Source organism: Balearica regulorum, chromosome 2, assembly GCF_011004875.1.
Source record: "Balearica regulorum gibbericeps isolate bBalReg1 chromosome 2, bBalReg1.pri, whole genome shotgun sequence".
In the NCBI taxonomy this organism is placed as follows: Eukaryota; Metazoa; Chordata; class Aves; order Gruiformes; family Gruidae; genus Balearica; species Balearica regulorum.
Window position 1 is genome coordinate 5,338,786 of NC_046185.1, and position 17,374 is coordinate 5,356,159.

At 39.4% G+C, this 17,374-nt stretch overlaps 1 protein-coding gene across 4 annotated transcripts in view; it reads left to right on the top strand.

Moving 5' to 3' along the window:
* Positions 1-17,374, top strand: part of TRAPPC9 (trafficking protein particle complex subunit 9) — a 530,046-nt gene that overhangs the window by 488,555 nt on the left and 24,117 nt on the right. Inside the window, exon 22 of one of the 4 annotated variants that reach the window (XM_075743257.1) lies at positions 11,807-11,941. The exons of the other annotated variants lie outside the window; for them this stretch is intronic. Within the exon in view, the coding sequence (XP_075599372.1) occupies positions 11,807-11,898 (92 nt within the window). The 3' untranslated portion in view covers positions 11,899-11,941. Of the gene's footprint in view, positions 1-11,806; positions 11,942-17,374 lie in introns of those variants that run through there. 4 annotated transcript variants of the gene reach the window in all.

Sequence of the window (17,374 nt, forward strand, 5' to 3'; positions counted from 1 at the left end):
GGTAGGAAAAGAAGCTGTTTGGTTGGATCAGAAATGGTAACAAAGGGGAAGTCAGTGTCACATGGTAAACTTAGTTAACTGAAGAAAGGTATATTTTGAACTGAAGACAGCCCTGGAAACAAAGTTTCTTCAAATCCAGAAATTCATCCAACTTACCTGCAGTCCATCAGAAGCATGTTGGGTGGTAGATTAGATGGCCAAAGACTTGACCAGAGCAGCTGTAATAAAAATATGGTTGCCAAGCGCTTCAGCTCTGCCTCACAGATGAATAGGATCAGTTCTTTTCTGCTGTGCCAAAGGAGGAGGTCCATTCCCGTGTTCTGCCTCTGGGGCTCAGGATCACTAGCCATAGAGCGATGTGAAATTGTGTATTGCAGTTTTGGCGGGTGCCATTAACATTCTGCCAGTTTGCAGCAAAACTATAGCTATTCACTGAATGGCATGCCTGGGCCGTCCCCTCTTCTTGCACGTAGTGCAAATAGCTTATGTGTAATTGGTGACTCATCCCTACAGTCTCTCTCCTATCTCTTGCTTCTCCAATTGCAAGATCTAGCCAATGCTGATGCAAAGACTGGCAAAGGTCTCTTTTTTTCTTGCTTATTTTTCATTCTTCCACTAGTCAGTCACTGACAGAGACTTATCACTTCCTTTTTCCCTCTGGTCTCTGTACCTGCCTCTTTGGCCTTCATTTGCAAGATAACTTCAGGGTCTGCACCCTCTCTGTTCCTTCTTTTCACCTTAACGTCAAGATTTAATCTCTTTCTCTTTTTCTTCTTGTCAGCCCCATTGCACGAAGTCCACTGTGCGCAGGGCTATACTTCCTTGTCTCCACTTCATTGATTCCTAGAAAATCCATTATTATTTATTATTGTCTTGCTTTAAAAGTTAGCTATAAAAATATATACACTACGGAACTGCAGCTATTTACAGAGACATAGCAAATAATATCCTAAACCTATGCCAAACAGCTCTACTACAATTCATCTTTCCCTATTGAAAGGCAGAGAAGAATTGTCTATGCAGCTAATGCCAGTGTGGGAAAAAGAAAACAGCTTCAAAGGAGTGATGAGTCTGTTGGTTGCTCTGCTGAAAGGGAATAAACTATGAATGAAATGAAAGCAAACCTCAAAAGGTGACATTCCCCTGCAGAAAACAGAATGAAATTATTTTGCCCAGCTGCAAGTAAAGCTGTTCTTTTGCTTTGGTGAAGTTTGGAAACAATTATTTCTTATGTGTGTTGGAAATTAATTTGTTGCTAGGGACTGCATCACAGTGGACAAAACTGAGGAGTTTGGGGGGGGATCCTATTCCCACATATATATCTAGTGTGTAGTTTAATTGTGAGCAAATTGGTTCACCTCTCTGTGTCTGTTTCTCACTATTAAGTAGGGCTAATGATCCTTCCTTTGTAAAGCTTTTTCAGTCTGACTGGAGAACCACGCTATGAAAGGTATGTGTCCTTGCTGTTATTACACAGCAAAATATCTTGAAGCCTTCTTTTAAAATTTAGGAGAGGACACATGCACGTATATCCAAAGTCAGCATGAAGCATTATGGCTGTAATACTAAGACCTAAGAATTCAAATAAACTAGAGTTGGTGCCCAACGCACGTTTTTATGCTTTATGTTGCCGGTTGTTCATATGTGTAAGATAATATTTCTATTACCCATGATCCTCCTTTCTATGTATGGAGCTTTTTAAATTGCCAAGAATAGAAATAAGTACATAAATGGATATATTTCTAAACCACCTTCCCCTACTTACAGAATTTAAAATGAGGAGGTTATTTCTGCTGTGCTATAAAACATGTGGAGTTGCAGTGGCTTTGAGAAGCTCCAGCACCGTAAGCTTTCCAGTTAAAGGGATATGGTTCTGTTACTAGGACACTATAGCATCTACAAAAAAAATAATGAAAAATACTGCTTTTCTTCTTTTATTTCTCCAAGGCATTGTATTTGTATTACAGTACAGAGTGATGTGATCTGATTACTTCAAAAGCAATCTGACTTTGAGCTCCTTGAGTTCATAACCATTTGGTCATCACACATTGGTCTCTCTGAAGGTCATGGGTAATGATGTTGCCATCAGAGCTTTTATCTGTGGGTTAAGTATTTTAGGGAATTCATTCAGAGCAGCTCTGCTGCAGGGACAGCATTGACAGTCTGTTTTCCTTTTCTGCCTTGTCGTTTGCTTTCTGAGATAGCTGCATTTTGAGAGAAACTGTATGTGTCTAAACAAAGAGCTTGGTCGCTGTAAGTGTATGCAGGAAGAATGAGATCCGCAAACAAGGAAGGTTTCACAATGCGACCTCTTTTTTTGAGAAGACCCTTGAGGAGATATACGGATGGGTGGAAGTAATACGCTTCTCAGTACGTTGACTTTCTGGAGGGGTTGTAGGTTAGCCTGACTAAACCTGGGATCTCTTGAAAATGTTTACTAAGGGAGAATATTCCAGATGTGTTTACTGAAAGAACCTGTGTGAGACTTGGCATTGAAATCAGTGTGTTAATCTTAGCTTAAAATATCAGTTGGTATTCAGTGCAAATTTGTGAAGTGTTGTCTTCTGAATAATGGTTGAAGACCTCAGTCCTGGTTTTCCGCCTGATGTCTGCACCTCCTTTAATTGCCATTTTAGCAGAGAGAATAAGACTTCAGTGTACACAAGTACACCCTTCTGAGAGTCAAAATGAGCTTCAAATCCAAATTAATGTTGTGTCATTAGGTCTAAAAATGGTCACATTCCTCCCTGTGATGTTAAGGGAGTCAAAGCTGAAACTCATTTATAATTTGAAAAGGTACAAATCCTTCTGCCTTGGAATGTGTTTTCATCTTCAGACTCTATCTGTCAAAACAGGAAAGTCTGATGCACAATTGTCCAATATGTGAGTTGTGGATCCAGGACAGAGGACTGCAATCCCACATCCCTCCAGGGCATGCAGTAATGTTTTCTTTTTTTTATCCTTTATGTCTACATATTAAGCAATGAAATAAACAAGGAAAAAAAAAGAAATTATTTCCAATGGTACATGTAAAGAAGTGAAGCTTGATGTTTTCCAAGTATCTTTCTTTCTTCAAAAGATAAAAATAAAAATTCATAACTGAAACCATGTGATAGACGATTATTATTAGTCAAATCGGGGATGGTTTCTTAAAGAGAATGAAGGTTAGGAGATATGTGGTCTGGTCATCCTAATTAATTGCTTTCAGTTATGCCATAAATCTGTCTGAAACTGAAGAAGTTGTAGAGTTGCCTGTTAGATTGGTTTGCAGCTATTAGAGATGAGATATAGTAGCTGGCAAGTGTTTGTACACATGTCCATTGTAAAACTTGGAAGTGTTAGTGTCCGTTGTTCTTCTTGTCTTGGGTTGGACAACCCTTGTGAGCTTGTTGCTTGAGTTCTTCTGAAAAATATTTTTGCAGTTTAAGAAAGGACACAAAAGACCGTCAAAACTTACACGTTGAAGTTTCAGAATTATGGAAAGCTGGATTGAAAAATGTATCACTTATTTATGGAAGTATCAGCATTGAATGTAACGCTGCTAGATGGTGAGTTAGGAACCACACTGCTCCATCTGACTTTTGATTATTAGTAAAAAGTGTATCTGCTAGGTGAGGAGGGTTTGGATGTGCATGCACTGGTCCAACCAAAGGTCTGAGATAAGAAATCATAGAACCATAGAATGGTTTGGGTTGGAAGGGACCTTAAAGATCATCTAGTTCCAAACCCCCTGCCATGGGCAGGGACACCCTCCACTAGACCAGGTTGCCCAAAGCCCCACCCAACCTGGTCTTGAACACTTCCAGGGATGGAGCATCCACAGCTTCTCTGGGCAGCCTTTTCCAGTGCCTCACCACCCTCACAGTCAAGAACTTCTTCCTTATATCTAATCTAAATCTACCCTCTTTCAGTTTAAACCCATTACCCCTTGTCCTATCACTCCATGCCCTTGTAAACAGTCCCTCTCCACATTTCCTATAGGCCCCTTCAGGTACTGGAAGGCTGCTATAAGGTCTCCCCAGAGCCTCCTCTTCTCCAGGCTGAACAACCCCAACTCTCTCGGCCTGTCTTCACAGGGGAGGTGCTCCAGCCCTCTGATCATCTTCGTGGCCTCCTCTGGACTCGCTCCAACAGCTCCGTGTCCTTCTTATTTTGGACGCCCCAGAGCTGGATGTGGTACTCCAGGTGAGGTCTCACGAGAGTGGAGTAGAGGAGGAGAATCACCTCCCTCGACCTGCTGGTCATGCTGTTTTTGATGCAGCCCAGTATACCGTTGGCTTTCTGGGCTGCAAGCACACATTGCAGGTCATGTTAGGCACCCCGAAGTCCTTCTCCTCAGGGCTCACCAACAAAGTTGTTGAAAGCCTCTCTTGGCACTTATCCCCCACAAATTAAATGAGATGAGAAGATCTCCATGGTTTTCCACAACCATACCATTCCTCAGTGTTTAATTAGTTTAATTTGAAGTTTCTTGTGTGGCTTTGGGTATAGCTGAGGGAGTCCTGAGGAACCAGGCTGGTCTGACCTACAGCACTCGCAGCTGTAACAAACTGCACATGATATTTAGGAAGGAAACCTTCCATATCTCGTGGTGCTGGAAATGGGACTACTCAGTAAAGGGAACATCATAGTGGGTATCTGAATAAAAATTCTTGACTGCAAATATAGAATACATTATCTTACAAAGCTTATAATTTATAGGAATTTGGGTTGATCAGGAAAAGTATCATGCATAACATGCAGGCAACTGTATGTCCCCAGCCAAATTTCAGACCCTAGCTATAATGCCTGAAAATGCTAGAGCTGCTCAGGAAAAAAATGTGTGCAAATTCTAAGCTCATCTTAGAAACTTTTGAGTCATACTAGACACTATACTAAAAAAAAACCTGCTGTAATTGTGCCCAAACTAATTCAGCTCAATGGTGGAAGACAGAACTGGCATATTCGGTCAATATTTATCCAGGAATATTGAGAAGAAGAATCTCTGCTGTCACTCAGACCACTGTATTATCAGAAGAAATCTGTGGCAGCATTCAAAAGGCAAAAATTAGCAAAAAAATAATTCTCCTTTTGGAGAAAAGCAATTTAACATTTAATTAAAAAAGTAACTTCACTTGGGGGGTGAATCTGCAGCCTATCAAGCCTGCCATATCATTTTAAAATTTATAACTCTCATGATTAGAAAATGTCAAGATAATCAAAATACAGGGGAAATTACAGCTGCTACAGTAAATGAATGCTCTGAAAGTACTCAGATTGTGTGATGCTATAACATCCACGTAACAATCCTAACTTTTAAAACACTTTTGTCACACAGTTTTTTGCTTATACACTGCTTGAAGATAGTGAAGATTTGGGTATGATTTCATAGTTGATCTTAAGAGCAAGTTATTAAATCTCTTCCATTCGATACACTGCTCCGATAATGAACCTGCGCTGCAGAGAAAGTGTCAAAAAGTTTAATTTTTTTTGTGCCTAAACCCTCCATATAAATCTGCGTGGGTAATAAAATTATAATCACATATTCATACCTCTTTGCAAAATAAATGTAATGATACTTTGTATTCCCTCGGCGCCAGCTCTCTCAAGTTCTTCAGGCACATTATAAACATTAATTAAGACTCGCACCTCTGTGTTGTGTAAAAGTGCCATACTGATCACCTTCATTGTTTTGTAAAGTGTCTGCCGTATTTTGATTACTCCAGAGCCGCTTGTTAATGTTATACACATCAGTAAACTGAGGCAGGGCAGTTAAGTTGCATGATTAAATTCTTGCAGCAAATCAGTGATTAAGGTTGGGGCTGCAATTAAGAGAGTTTTGCTTTCCGCTTCCCTGTTGTAACCACTGGACTAACTCCTACGGGGACTTCAAAGAATTTTCGGTGATTTAAATTGGTTTCTGTGTTGAAAGAAAATTAATTCATAACATTAATAGGTGTAGGATTGTTAATGTATTGTCATTTGGGCAAATGTGTGACAGTAGGGCAGCCATGAACCGTACCGTGGCACCTATTAAAGGCTCTTTTCCTATAATAAACTATAATAGGCAGCTGTCTGCAAGCATAAGCTCTGCTTTATTATGGTGAATCTATGGCTCATTTATGACTAAACGGACTCTTTTCCTTTTGCAATGTGCTACTTTTTCTTTGTTTTCCAGTTGAGAAACTTGTACCTTCTCCTGGAATTGGCATTTCTCTACTCTCTTGCCAAAGGCTGTTTTATTAACTCCTGTCCGACTTCTGTTTCCTGTCATTTTCTGCTGCTTTTCCATCTGAAGGAAGACGGTGGTCATGTCATAATTATTTTCTTTAGTAATTGCCACAAAGATGCTGAGTGTTTCCTAATTAGATCAGGCAGCGTTCATGGCGAAACCTCAGAGATGCCGTCCGGGGACGCAAGTTTCCTTCAGATCTCGGTAATTGAGTTGTACAGCCCGTGCTTGTGCAAACTGAGTTTCTCCCTGCAGCTCTTGAAGCACACCAAGGGGTTAGGAATAGTGGTATTTAAAGAGAAAGAGCAAAAAAAATCTTAATTGGGGAAGTAAAATAATGGGAATTCTTTTTTTCCCCCTCTTCTTTAAATATGCCACGGTGTGGAAATCTACATGATGTGGTTGCATCTCATCATGGTCTCATTTTGCAAATAGCAAACTAGAGCTAAAATACTTCTGTATAGGTGAGGATCAGCTAAAATATTGAAGACTTAGATGGGTTTTTTGAAAACACGTTTTTCAAATGTACGTTATTTTGATGTAAAATAACATTACAAAATGTTCTAAATAGTGCCTTTTTTTGCTGCGGAGGGCTGTAAAATTACATATCATTGCACGCTAGATGAGATGTTAATTCGGGTGATTTTATGAGCAATACAGAATTGCTGGATGCATTTGAAGTGCTGCTTGCTTTCATTTTTATTCGTCAAAATAAAGAACAGGGTGGTCAGCATTTGAGAGCACCTACAGTGAGGATGTTCCTCTGACAGGATTAATGTTCATAGCAAATGCCAGAAGCGATGGGAGAAATGGTAAAACTGCCCTTTATCTAACATTGTGGTGGTGGGCGGATATTCTCTTTGCCCTGCTATTCCCTTCAACATTTTTGTTTAATGGATAGGAACGGGACGTTTTTCAGGAAATAGGAATGGGATGCTTATCCAAAAATAAACCCACGGGGCATCTGGGGGGCTGTGATCTGGTCATCCCTTTGGCCGCTGCTATGAGATTCCCATGCCATTTTGGAGCACTGGCTGCTGGGGCAGGAATAACTCATTGTCTGTACCTTGCAAGCATCATTACAAAGCAGATTAGGAGGGAGGGTGAAGCTTGCTTTATCCAGCTTAAAGATGAGGTAGACCGAAGATGATCTATCAATCACGCCTCAACTACATGTTTCCCTTGAAAATTGTGTGTTTAATTGTAGATTCTTAAAAAAACAATTGCAGCCGATCAGTTTCTTGGATTCATGTCTTCTGTGTAAAATCCACAGCAACACTGTGCCCAGGCATTTTTGGAGAAAAGGGCAACTTTTGTTTCCTTGAGCTCTCCCTGTTGCATCCTGGTCAGACCCCATGCAGCTTGACTTGTGACTCTTAATGAGTTTTCAACTCCACAGGGCTAAAAAATTATTTAATTCTTGAAAGAAAGGGTTAAAAATTGAAAGTATCACTTAAAACAGGACCGTGAAGTGTGTGGTGGTGTTTATGTATTGGCAGGTAAAATGCTGGAGAAAAGGAAGCCATAGGTTAGTCAGGAAAAGAAGGTAATTTAGTTCTGTGTTAATAGTGGTGTTTAATAATAATAATTATATCAGATTATACTTTTCTGCTATGATGATAAAAAGACAAAGGCTGGCCTTCTAAGTCTGGAGCATTAGTTAGATACCTTGTTCATGCTAGTTATTAAACCCTTCATTTGATGAGCTACTTAGTGCAAGTGCCTTCAGTAACATCTAAAAATGACTCTGAAGCCTGAGCCACAGCCAGGCAGAACACAGCTAGTTATTTTGCTAGGGAGGAGGATGAAAAGGCAACCATCCCCTGGAAAACAGGCAAAAAGACAGGAGAAAAGCACGAACCATCTGCTTCTCGCCTATCAGTCCTTGTGGTCTAATGGTTAACGATATAAAATGCTACTGAAGGACACCGAAGCAAAGTAACCTTTTCTTTATCCAGCAGGTGATGAAAAACATTGCTGTCATTTCCAGGGCTTAGTGGATTCATTCTGTTCACCAAAATTTCAGCCTGCTGATGCTATGTATACAATATAATAATAGAGGAAAGCTGTTGTGCGCTGCACAAAGAGGCACGTATCAGCAGCACTGATCTGTTGGCAATGTGATTCAGTCATCTTTCTCTCTTAAGAAAGATTAGGAACAAATTCCAGAAACATGCTACTTCTCACAGAAGGAAACCACTGCGATATATAGAATGGCAGAGCTTCTGCAAGTTAGCAGGATTTTTTTTTTTTCCTTTCTCCAGAAAGACTTCACATAAATAATTCAAAAAATATGAAACCTGGATCAACCTGGCTGTCCAGCAGAAGAGAACATACATATTTGCAAGATGCTGAAATATATTGTGATAAAACAGACATGTGGCTGGATTCTTCCCAGTGTTTTCTGGTCTGGTATAGAATCATAGAATCATAGAATGGTTTGGAAGGGATCTCAAAGACCATCTAGTTCCAACCCCCCTGCCATGGGCAGGGACACCCTCCACTAGACCACGTTGCCCAAAGCCCCATCCAACCTGGCCTTGAACACTTCCAGGGATGGGGCCTCCACAACCTCTCTGGGCAACCTGTGCCAGTGCCTCACCACCCTCACAGTAAAGAATTTCTTTCTAACATCTAACCTAAATTGACCCTCCTTCAGCTTAAACCCATCACCCCTTGTCCTGTCACTACACTCCCTGACAAACAGTCCCTCACCATCTTTCCTGTAGGCCCCTTCAGGTACTGGAGGGCCACAATTAGGTCTCCCCAGAGAAAGAGTTGCCATTCCCAACTGGTTTTGCCAATTAGATTCTTCCCAGAGTCTGTAGGATCATACACATATTTGAGACTTTGAAGTTCTCACCTTGATATGAAGATAACAATCACTTAACTCGTAGTGACAAACAAAAAATTAGGATGTTTTCCTGCAGTGTGTGGCAACAGTGAACGCAGCTTCTTAAAGGCAGCAAATGACTCAGGATACTGTTTGCAAAATCAGAATCAAAAGAGTTAGAATTGCTGTCAAAATTGTACCAGTCAGACCTGTTTTAGGGGTTGGTTGCAAAAATAATTGGCCCTGCGTTAAAATTCGTGAAACCTCAATTGATGCCTTTGACTTTCCAAAGAGTGGTGAGCATCCCAACTCATGTTCGGGGCATATGCTTCCAGATACAGTCTGTCAGACCTATCTTGGAAAAAAAAAAAAAAGAACTTGTTTTTAAAGATATTCTGGACACTGTAGGCTTTTATCATCATGAATAAAAGGATTTTTCTTTATTCAGAATCTATCAGATCTCTTTCATTGCAGTCTTTAAGTAAAAGCTGTCATAATTGTTGCTGTAGACAATTTTGTAGTCTACAATGTAGTTTTTCTTTAAAAACCAGAGTATTGTTATTCAAGTGCTTGCTGTTCATGATGTCTTAAAACCAAAATGCCAAAGCAATGACCATCTTAAACCAGGTGTGGAGGAAACAGAAAGCAAAACATAATGCTATTTTCTCTAGACTGTCAGAACTGTATTGTGGTTTAGATGTGGGATGTCGTCTAATCTTTCAGGTGAAGTCATTGCATTACACATTTTGAGTGTTTAGAAATGAAACTGAAATATCTTTTTATGTGCTGCTTATACAAAAGGGAGGAGATAAGGTTCCACTCAGCACCAGTAGCCCATCGTGCCTCAACTTTTCCAGGAACAAGGCAAATGGGAAGACCTGCACTCGGCCTTGCTTCCTCTGTGCCTTGTGAGCAGCATGAGAGCATCCTTACTGAAATAATTCACATATGTTAGCAACCGTCTCTCGTAGAACAGGCCTGAAGAGGTTGGTAATAAAATAAGGCAAGGTAATTTAGCAAAGAGACAAGGCACTTTGGTTTTCCCCTAGTGGTTAGCAATGACTGTAGTTTCTCCTGCTTTCCTTAAGTTGCTAAGGAACCTTATTTGCTCTTGAATCTATTTTTAATTGACCCAACAATGAAGAGTTTTGTTACAAGAAAATGCTTTCTTGAATCTAGATTTGTGAATCAAAATCACTCAAAGAAACAGAGTTCATTCTAGGCTGAGATGACTGATATTTTCAGAGCAACTCTTCAGTCCTTAAGACAAATGTTTAAAAGTAAATACAGACCGTAACAGACTGAAGCCTGTTAGATATGTTGGAGATTAACTGTGGTTTATTGGTTTAAAAATTTTAGGAACAACTTTACTATTCTTCCTTGAAGGTTCCCTATTGAAAAAATGAAATTACTTGTATCTTGAGCTAATTCAGGTATAAACACAAAGAAAAATAAAAGAAAACCTAATGAAGTGGGGCCACTGGTGATCACGGTCATGCTACATGGTCAGACTTTTGGAATATGTATTTAAGTTTATGTTCCCTTTATCATAACTTTCACAAGACTTACAGATTTGTGATTTTGATGCATTGCTGTTTCATTTAGACCATCTGTCACCTGATATTCTGAAATGGTATTTCTGGTAACACAGTTCCTCTCAGAGTTGTGGTATTATTAAAAATCAAATTTCATCTCTTTTTTTTTTTTTTTTTTTTGCCAGGCAAAGCTGCTTGGCATCAACACTGTTGGTAAACAAACACAATCAAATATTCTTCCAGTACTGCATTCCCATGTGTGTTTGTTGAAACTGCAGCTCAAATGAGGTTGGATGCAGCAGTTCTACCTGACTGCAGACAATATTTCCCTTTGCACTCCCTTTGAAGAAGGCACAGGCTTGACAGATAACTTTAGTTAAGTCCTGTCCAAGACCTTCACACTGGGGATAATTTTGCTGAAAGATGACATGCATAATTTTCTTTAAAAAAAAAGGAATTAACTCAATTTTTGAGAAATAAAAATTAACATACCTTCAGGTGCTGCTGTATTAGCATTTTGAGACATATTGTATAAAGGCCAAGAAATTCTAAATTAAAGAATATATGCAGGATTCTTCTCGACCTTTTGGCTTAGATCACATTTAGTATCAGATTAATTTAAGACATCCTGTATTCAGGGGTGCATTCAGTAATCTAATAGGCCCTGTCCATTTTGAACTGCTCTAATTGTATTTATTTTTAAATTATCTGACATTCATTGTTTTTTCTGACAATTTTAATTTATTTTAGTATATTTTTCTAATGTCTTCCTATGCCAGAGGGTAGTGGAGGCTGGACGTATTAGAAGGATACCAAATCCATGTGGGAGTGGAATTATTTTGAGGCTAGAAGGTAGGCTATAACTAAGAGTAATGGGGTAAAACGAAGATGGGAATATTTAGACTGAGACTTAAAGAGCCTTGACAGTAAGATCTATTGAACTGTGAAGGTATTTCCTAGAGGATATGGTGAAAGTCTCATTATTTTGAAGTTGCAACCAGACTGGATAAATTAGAAGAATTAGTATACATGGAGCAATCATAGACTTATAGTTGGAGATTATCACTCTTCTCAATCTAAATTTTGGCTATTTCTCCTCCTTTGCTTTATCCAGCTCCTTCAGTGGGACTGGAAAGAATTTATGGAGATGAAATTGTGGTATGTTTGAATATAGGATTACCTGAGAAAGCTGTACTGCAAGAGACATCTGTAGCTTTCTTCCAATAGAGCCAAGAAGCCACCAGAGATTTGACTTTTCTCCACCTCTACCTGCTGGGGAGAGAAGTGCTATGACTGTTCTCTGCCTTGCTGCCCAATGAACTAGTAAGACTAGTTGTTTTCATTGCTAATATCATTTTTGAGACAAAAAATGCAGAATGCAGAATAAAAGATTTGTTCCTTGAATAGTTATGAAGTCATCAATAATATGACAAAAATGAATTTTGATAGTTCATTTGAGAGCCTTTCTGAAGTGCTGAGTTTGATTCTCACTGGGAACTTGTGCTATGATGATGAAAGTATAATGCAGTAGCACCTGGATGTGGTGGGATCCGAGCACCCGTGCGTGTCAGCACTACATGTGCATACAGCAGAGATCTCTGTTGCCCCAGTGAAGTTGAGGCAGATGCAACAATTGAGCAAAATGCTCAATCTGCAAGCCTGGGGAGAGAGGGTCTGGGAAAACTCTACTATGAAAGTGTATGCAGTAGTCATTTCTACTGGTCCTCTCCCAAACCGTTATCTTCTAGCAGTTTCCCCAAAAGTGTTGTGCTTTAAGTGCCATGGGAAGTAAGGTCAGATTGTTTCCTAGTGATCTTATTTGGGGAGGCTGTCACATGCATAATTGGCATTTTAGGAGAAGGCTTGGAGAAGAAAGAGCATTTGAGACCAACCTTGGTGGCAGGACAGAGTGTGAGGAAGAACAAGGTTGTGGTCATGGGTGGAGGTGGGGGCACAGCTCTAGTGACCATCAAAAGTAGCAACTGCAACTTTTTTGTGTTGGAAAAAAGAGATTCAGGGACAGGATCCAAAGAAAGTGTGATACGACCAGAGTCATGGTTCAGAAAATAAAACCAGGCTATTTTGCCTCTTTGGTTAAGCTCTTTTGAGTCTTTTTCTTTGAGCCCATTAACTGTCTAATGTGTAGTGATCACGGATTTTTGGTACGTTAGATATGCAATACCAGCTTTAAGTAGGGAACAATTTCTGAGGCATCCGTTTGGGTGCTGCCGATGTAACAGAACTGTGACAGTGAAGTAGTGAAGATAAAGGAGGGAAATATAAGAGAAATCACCCAGGCAAGTAAACAAATTTTTAGTCTTTGAAAAAGAAAGAAATTTTTGTCTCCCCCTAACTTGAATGATCTTTTTGAATAATAATAATTTCAGAAGTATTAGAACTCATTTCATAGAATCACTGTTATCTTCATTGCTACAGGTCTCTTTCTGCAGGACAGTACGGTAACTTGAAAAGCAATGATCATAATACTGGCTCTGCTAATTAATACACACAACCTGCAGACAAAGTTGAGCTATTTTATTAATTAACAGCTGTATTGTTCTCCCTTGGAAATCTCAACAGAAAGGCCACTCATGTGACTGCCCAGCAGAAATTGCTCAGCTGTCAGAGCCAAAGATGGCAGGTGGTTTTCCAGGGCTCTCAATAAAGTCTGTGTCATATTTTTATTCTACCCAGGGCTCAGTGAGTGGGCAGTCAGGGAAATGGTGTTTGCTAGCTTTGATGGTGATTCACACTATGGCCAAGCAATAGACCCATGCTTGCAAATGATCCAAGAGAAGATTACAGTCCCTGGTCCCAGACAATGCGTATTCTCATACAGGATTCAAGTATTTAGGACTGTTTTGATAGGATGATAAGTCTTGGTAAGGTAAATTGTTGCTCAGTGTTATTAACAGACAAATCAGATCACAGAAGAAAGATTTGTGTAAATATTTCAGTGGGCTGCAAGAAAATGAACCTCATGCTCATCTCAGATGGATTTTCCAAAGTGATTTTGCCATGATGTCTTTCAAAATATTTAGATTTATTGTTGGGGTTATTGTGATTCCATGGATTCACAATGCACGAGGAAGTATGTGCATGAAATATTGCATTTGCAGGGGAAAGGCTGACTGAGCAAACATAGCCTTTTTTCCATCTCAGTGTCAAGTAGAAATATTCCAGATATAACTAGACCTCGTACTTTTAGGCATATTAAAGCTGTTGGCTCAGAATGGAATCCTTCTGGACAGGCATAATTTGGAAAAAAATTCTATACTTAGAGACATGTGGACAGGGATGGACAAGGCATATATAAAAATGCCAAAGATTTGAAATGCAGTGACTCTCAAATGGGCAAAGGAAGGTGACCTGGTTAAAAGTGTATGATGTAGCTGTATGTATAGATAGCTACTAGCTAATAATAGTAAATCAATTAGCTATCTTAACTATGAACTTGACGTCTGGAGTGAGTGATTACAGGTATTTCTCTATAAACCTAGTGGATGTATAAATGGGTAATTATACATATCATGAGGTCAGCAAGGTCCTTATACCAAATTTAAAATAAATGCAGGAGGCCCAAATGCCAAAGCCATACAGAAGGAGCATACAGGTCACACATATTGATTGCCGTATCTTATGTGTCATAAAGCTGGAAGATCCTTCCTTTCTAGACCATCAAAATGTAAGCAGGACAAAAATTTATTAGAAATTATCCCCATGGATCCCTATCAGAAAGTATCCCCATGAATTTTTCACCAGGTTAATTACTGTTTATTCACAGAAGACACAACTACAGCTTATATTTTGTTAACCAAATTACAGTTTACATTTTATGAACCACAGGCATGTTCCTAGGTTGGAAAGAGGTTGACTGCTCTGTTAAATCTTTTCCTCATTCTCACTTCTCTGAACTTTTTTAATCATGTTTTCTCATTAGCAGAATATACTTAACTCACTCGTTTAATGAGGTGCTTTGGGATGGTAAAGACAGCAGTCCATTCTGCTGAATGACTTTGAGATGTTAAAAGATAAATAAAACTTGTGAGTGCCAACAGATCTCCTGTTGGTCTTTACTGGTAGTTGTTCTTTGATGTGAGAGAATATTAAATTTTGGCTAGTGTCCCCCTCCAAGAAGTTGCTTTGCAGATTGTTGTTAATAACAAGTGTTGGCACACTGTGGCAGATGCTGGCTTCTTTTCTTAGATAAATACTTAAATTAAGTAAGAGTAGGTCAAGCTTGCCTGATTTTCAAATAATTAACAATTTTATTAGTTTTTTATCCTACTTTTTAGAGAAAAGATAGTGATATTCATTTAAATTCAATCTCAAAGTGTCAGAGGAAACAGACATTTGCACTTGCAAAGCATTTTTTACTTGAGGCTGCCATGCTCCAGAATGTAAAAATGGAGCCTAGCTACAAATAACATTGGGAACACAAGAGGATGGATGCTACGGTTGGGTTTTGTATGATTCAGGTCGTTAAAGACAACTGGAATTGATCTTTCCTGTCAAAAACAATTCTCCATTATTTTTCTATAAGTTTTTTGGTGGGTTTTTTTTTTAATGTGTCTTTGTTGCTTCTGTACTTGTGTAATAAACTTGAAAGTAGTGTTATCTTATTGCATTTGATGGTAACAAAGTTCTTGGCTCAGCATTTTTAAGACAGGGAATGAGTTCCCTTTGTACTGAATCACAGAATCATAGAATGGTTTGGGTTGGAAGGGATCTCAAAGATCATCTAGTTCCAACCCCCCTGTCAGGGGCAGGGACACCCTCCACTAGACCACATTGCCCAAAGCCTCATCCAACCTGGTCTTAAACACTTCCAGGGATGGGACCTCCACAACCTCTCTGGGCAACCGGTTCCAGTGCCTCACTACTCTAACAATCAAGAATTTCTTTCTAACAGGTCGAATGTTTGGAGTTCAGTGTGCTCAACAGCTGCATGTCACTTCAACAGCTGGCAAACTCCTTGTGGAGCATCTGCTTTCTATTATAGCTACTTTTCATTGATGCAAATTGAATGTGGCATCTGAAAGGGCTCTTTGCATATGTGGAGATTTCACAGGTCGTTACGTGACAAAGGGATTAAGGACAGAGATTTTGCCTGCTTTCATGCAGTGCCTGGTACACTGTGGTTGCTGTCAGAGGCAAATGTGAGAGACATTAAGAAATGGTCAGGAACAATGTGGGGAGAGAGGAAAACAGGGAAGAAAAGATAGATATTTACTATTGAGTTTCTAAAATGCTCAAAGTTAACTTTATAGATTTGGAATGCTTTTTATAGCTTTGAATGAGATGCTTAACTTTAACAGATTATCCCACTCTGATAGATGTTTAAGGTTGATGTTATTTTTAGAAGCCTTTCAAAATCACACCTCTCAGGAAGGTGAGTAATTTTTCACCTCTGATTTTTGTTTCATTTGTTTTGATCAGTGATACTCTATTGACCAGTTTGGTATCTAAATCTCATGAAATCTCATCCTGCTTCTAACATATTAATGTGTAACTATGTGCTTTTATCACTAAATATGGCTCAGGAACCTCAATGACACTTTTATGGAAGAAGTAATAACTGGGATTTGGCCAGTGATCTTCTCAAATTGCCATCTTATGATGTCTGTCATTTCTCAAGAAAGGATTTTAAGAGATTCCTATTGAGTGGGTTCAAACAATAAAACTCTTCAGAGAAAAGACCCATGAATGGTATACTAATAGGTGATTATATAGCTATGGACAGGAGGCTGAAGCCACCTGCACTGATACTGTATTCCAGCAATAACATCTGACACTGTGGGTCAGGACATTTTATTGACTCATACTAACATCTATGAATATTGGATGCACCTTTTCCCTTCCTTGAAAGTATCTCTTCTTTGAATCACCTATGCAAGGTCAGGCTGGATGCCCTCTGCATCTCCCCACACATGTAGTGCAAGTGGCTATCTCCTCCATGCCCCGTCCTCTCGGAGTCCCGTCTTGAAGAACATGAGCTCATGCTGCAAATGCTTGACCAGTGAACCTCAAGGGAACTAAGATTCCCAACTGAAGTTTCCGAAAGTTCATGATCAGGTCTCTTTAATGTGAAGATCTTCTAGGAAGTGACTGCAAGTTGTTGTCTTCTTACTCCCATCCTGACATTTGACATCCGTTCTGAACCTTTCAGCCAGGAAGCACACAGTTTGTATTCTCTGAGTTAGCTCAGTTGCATACCTTGATTTACAAGGGGGACTATAGTATCTGTTCAGGAGCTTTATGGAAAAATAATTCAGTTGTATTGTCGCTTGTTACTGCTTCCTCATAGCTGTTTACCCAGTTGTCGTGTTCTCCTGTGGTCTTGCCACTAAGCATGCTAATGCCATTAATGGAAATGGATGAGAGAGAACTTCATTTGTTTTAGAGAGTTTTCCAGGAGAGGGCAGCCATAGTTAATTCTGGGTCAGTTCATGTAATACAATGTGAATATAGATTACTGGCAACGTTTGGCTGTGATGCTCTATTGCCCAGCATGGTTTGTGTGCTTAGTTCTTTTAATTTGTTCTTTTGTTTGGATTGCAAGTGCGTAAAAGATAGACTTTTTCACAAATTAACGCTGGAAAAGACAAACCACATAATAGAGTGGTTAACTCCCAATGCCCTGTACTTGCTGAAATAGCAAATGCTCTTGGGAACAGTTTCCATTCTATGTCACTGTTTGCTTTATATACTTTCCAACCAACCCATAAGCTTTTTTTCACTCTCTTGCTTCAAAAATATTTATGGAAAAGCATAATCCAAACTCTTGCTAGAGAC